Source organism: Trichomonas vaginalis (genome assembly GCF_026262505.1).
Source record: "Trichomonas vaginalis G3 chromosome Unknown ctg_61, whole genome shotgun sequence".
Taxonomy (NCBI): Eukaryota; Parabasalia; order Trichomonadida; family Trichomonadidae; genus Trichomonas; species Trichomonas vaginalis.
Window position 1 is genome coordinate 1 of NW_026529149.1, and position 4,248 is coordinate 4,248.

At 39.7% G+C, this 4,248-nt stretch overlaps 3 protein-coding genes and 1 pseudogene across 4 annotated transcripts; 3 read left to right on the forward strand and 1 right to left on the reverse strand.

Annotated features, from left to right (window-relative positions):
* Positions 1 to 483: 483 nt before the first annotated feature.
* TVAGG3_1067220 lies at positions 484 to 1,445 on the forward strand (annotated as a pseudogene). The gene has a single exon. A coding segment is annotated over exon 1 (962 nt).
* Positions 1,446 to 2,444: 999 nt separating this feature from the next.
* Positions 2,445 to 2,612, forward strand: TVAGG3_1067230 (DNA/RNA polymerases family; the record flags this gene model as incomplete). Its single annotated transcript, XM_051256240.1, has 1 exon — positions 2,445 to 2,612. The coding sequence occupies one exon, from the start codon at positions 2,445 to 2,447 to the stop codon at positions 2,610 to 2,612; it is 168 nt and encodes a 55-aa protein (XP_051076540.1).
* A 139-nt stretch (positions 2,613 to 2,751) lies between these two features.
* On the forward strand, positions 2,752 to 3,015 carry TVAGG3_1067240 (uncharacterized protein; the record flags this gene model as incomplete). The annotated part of the gene is made up of 1 exon (XM_051256241.1): positions 2,752 to 3,015. The coding sequence occupies one exon, from the start codon at positions 2,752 to 2,754 to the stop codon at positions 3,013 to 3,015; it is 264 nt and encodes an 87-aa protein (XP_051076541.1).
* Positions 3,016 to 3,064: 49 nt separating this feature from the next.
* Positions 3,065 to 3,763, reverse strand: TVAGG3_1067250 (HNH endonuclease family; the record flags this gene model as incomplete). Its single annotated transcript, XM_051256242.1, has 1 exon — positions 3,065 to 3,763. One exon carries the CDS (start codon positions 3,761 to 3,763, stop codon positions 3,065 to 3,067), a length of 699 nt encoding a protein of 232 aa, XP_051076542.1.
* Between the last annotated feature and the right edge of the window lie 485 nt (positions 3,764 to 4,248).

Genomic DNA, 4,248 nt, shown 5'->3' on the forward strand with positions numbered 1-4,248 from the left:
ACAAAGTCACTTTTCATAGAAATGGAACGGCTAGTATCTCAAAAAAGAAACAGACTCTCACAAATAAAATATTGAAGTCTGAAGGAGCTTTCGAGACAACAGATGGAAGTTTCTTCACTGACCAACAGTTCATTATAGAACATCTCATTGACTTAGAGTCAAAATATTCTAAACTTTACAACAAACACAAAAAGTTGAAAGGAAAACAAAAACAAATGGCATATGATATTTACGAAGATGTTGACGACACAACCATACCTGCAAGTGAGGTAAAGTCAGAGGAACCGAAAAGTGACGAAAAACCGATAGAAGAAGGGAAGCCAAAAACTGAAGATAAACCAAAACCAAAGGTTAGTTTCAATACTAAAAGTCAACCTTCATTAGCTGGTATGGGTTGGCGTCAAAGGCTTTTGGCAGCAGGTGGTTATGTAAAGTAAAGAAAAAAAATATTTTTTTATTTTTATAAAAATGCCCCCATATAGAATGGATAGAAAATCTGCTAGAATAAAAGCAGAGTTGCAAAGATATGGTTGGAGAGTTTCGAAGAATTTAAATATAGGAAGGGAAGACCCATAAAAGTCTATGACAAATTGTCTGGTCTTCGCTACGAAATGGACTTAGAAACAGCACGTGCAAATTATCCAAACAGACTAGAGAGGTTAGAAGAAGAACGTCTTATGGACATGCCTTTCGATGTTAGTGAACCTCAAGTTGAAGGACACGACGGCTTTGCCAGATTCTACTGGAAACATAACGAACAATTGCATCCTTTGAGAAGGAAAAAAGGAAAAGGTGAAGACGCACATGCTCCCATGGAAAGAACAAGATATGCATATGAAAAGTACCGTGAAGTTAGAAGTCAAATTACATCTGGTCGAACCTTTACAGTAAACTTTGACGAAGGAAAGAACAAAGAAGGCTTCATGGGAGTACTTGCTGCCATACAAGACGGAAATAAGAAAGGATACAATCTCAGACTAACTATAACAGATTTGGACGGTCACATTTACTATGCACATGGCAATGTCACAACAGCTGCAATGCTTCTTGACGCTTTCAAGACTACAAAGAGAGAACAAATGGTTGACTCCGACTCAGACATTTTGAATGCAATTGAAGGAATTGCAAGTGTAAAATTTGAATGGTACCAACCTAACCCTCAAGCAGTCAGACAACATGCTGGATACTTCCCGTTCATAAATAAGTCTGACATTGACTTGACAAGGTATGGAATTTACAATTCAATTGAAACAATTGTCAATGAACCTTGTATTCTTACATGTCTCAGGAACTCTGGTCTTGTTACAGAAGAGAAGATGAAGTATCTTGAGTCATGTGTGAAGACAAGGTACATTCTCAGAGGTCAATTGGCAAAAATTGCACCGTTGGCAAATGTCAATATCCGAGTCAACATACCTACAGCTAAAGGTTCTTCACATGACGACTATGTTGTTGACTTCAAATTGCCATGGTTGAAGATTGTAATTGTCCACAACCACTTCATGTTGAACGAAAGTCTTATGTTCGGAAAAGGCAAGTGCAACATTGTCAGAGCTGTAAACATTCTTTTCGAGAAAGGTTTGTTGGAACCAATTCCAGATGACAAGCTGACAGAAACTTTTGTACCAAAAGACGAAACAAACTTTTCATTGTTAGCAAGACCAAAAGTTGTTCCAGACAAAGTTCTAGTACAAAAGAAGTACACAATTCCACAAGGGGTTGGATTGTTCGGATACCAACCTGAACCAGAAGAACTTCCAATGAGGTTGCAAGAACTTCAAGATGCTATAAACAAACTTCCATTGAGACATCCAATTGACGTCAAATTGTATTGGAGAGCATCTGAGTTAGGTCAGAAGGTTTTATATGAAACAGGTTGCTTCGACGATGTTTATGAGATAACAGGAGAAGTTTCTCAGAAGATAAGAGACTCACTTGAATTTCCACAAACTGGACCAATTGGTTGCGACAAGTTCGACTCAAACGAAAAGATATACTATGTCGACCTTAACGCTGCATACATGAGGTTCGTCCAATATATTCCGACTGGAATTCCAAACGAAGACGGTGAGTTCCCGGGAAGGAACTATACAGTTGGAAAAGTCATACAACAACTCTATGATATTAGGAAAGCTTCAAACCCCAAACTTGCAATGACACTCAAATTGCTTATGAATTCGACATGGGGATATTCCATTAAGAAACCTCAAGAGATGAAGAGTAAACATTATGAGAAGGTCGACAACTTTGTTGAAAGGTTTTCTCCTTTTGTTTTGAAGTACGAATTCACTCAAGGTCAAAGTGGCTTAGTAACCACATTAAAACCTATTGTCGAACATTGGTCTTACCCTCAGTTCGCAAAGGCAGTCCTTGACAACTACAACAAATTCTTCTCCGAAGTCAAATCGAAAGTTGTGGTTTACTATGAGAACATTGACGCACTCATGACGAACGAAGAAGGCTATAACAAACTCATTGAAATGGGCATGGTCGGTGAAAAGATGGGTCAATTCAAATTGGACAAAATTTTCACCGAAGTTCATGTCCTCTCCAAGCGTAAGTACTGGGGCATACTTGAAGACGGCACAGAAATAAAACATTGCATGAAGTAAAAAAATTTTTATTTGAATTTGAATTTAAATGTGGGGAATTCTTGGTCTCAAACTCATATATAACCTGTTTGTTTGTATTTTCGTCGACTATGGCACGAGACACAAACATTGACCAAACGGACAAAAAGTGTCATTTCAGATGGTCACGCAGCCAATCGCATTCGAGCACTTCGAAGAAGCCTTACGTTCCAAGGGAGAGGGTGTCTGGTGCAAGGCAGAGGTCATGAAACTCTACGAGCAGTACATCCTCAATGCCTGGGAGGACAAATCGTCCTTGGATTGGCAATTCTACCAACTCCTCTGGGACGACCTCCTACGCAACTGGGATGACGAAAGAGTTCAATTCAGAGGTCAGGAACTACTTTTCCAAATTATCCGTAATTTAAGCTACTTATCTAAATAAACACCTAAATTTACTTGGGGTTTCCCCCTAAAATAAAATTTTTTTACTCTTAGAACCACTCGAGGTTCTCCTTACGGTTGTTGAGCTTGTCACCGTCAATGTGTCTGACCCTCGTCTTCTTGTCTGGATTTGGAACCCATTGAATTGCGACAAGCTTGCCCATGGAAATTGAACCGCGATTCCGAAGGTTAAGGTTCAAGTGTCCCAAGTTGTTGAGGACTGGGGTAAGAACCTTGCCGGTCTCCTTGTTGCGGATTTGGTATGGGTAGGGTTGGGAAATTTCGTAAGTGTCATCGGCAACAAGGGTTGCCCATGTAGCGGCTTCAGGAACTTCTTCTTCTTCCTCTTCTTCCTCTTCTTCCTCTTCTTCCTCTTCTTTGATAATACCTTCGGCAATTCTGTGTTCACGAAGTACGGTGTTGCATGTTCTGTCCTTTCCGAGTACCTTCCAGATGGCGTCTATCTCTTCGAAGAAACGGTAGATGAGTCTGGCAAGGTCTCGGTTCTCTCTCGCGTAAATGCGCAAGGTTTCCGTCAAATCGTTCAGGACTTTCTCATTGGAAGCTTGGTTCATGAGGAACTCACCTTTAAGTCCCTTCATCTCTTCCATAAGACTACTTTGGAGAGTCTTAACGGTGTTTGTCAGATGAGCTTTCAAATTCAAAATTTGAATTTGAACTGGGCGCTTGTCTGGCAACATTGAAAGGACATCTGCCATTGTGTTCGGCTTCGGTGCTTGTTCGGACATCGAAAAAATGAAGTGGTTTGAGAATGATGGTTTTACTTCAAAAAGCTTGTTATGACGGTTAAGTCATACAACAAGTTTAAAATAATATCTTGTTCTTCTTCTGAACGTTTGTTGTCTCTTCCGATAAAAGTTTCGAACATGAGAACCAAAAAACGTTTTTTGAGATTGCGGAAAGTTCAGGCAAACGTTCATATTCTGGATATGTTGGGAGCAGTTCGAAACATCTGAGCTGACTTTCGGACAAAATTGGGACAATGTCAGAAAATTCATCTTTGGTCGGACTGCTTGAAGGTAAGTCCCTTACATGTAAGTAGCTCTGGTAAAGTCTTCTCATTTCTGCTAACTTTTGGAGTATAGCTTCGTAGTTTAGAAGTTTTAATTTTAATTGTCTTATTCCACTCTTGACATCTAAACGGTAACTATCCATGAGGTCAAGAGTAGCTTTGGTAGCTTTAAGTGGAGCTATCTGTTCCTTGACTTGTGCA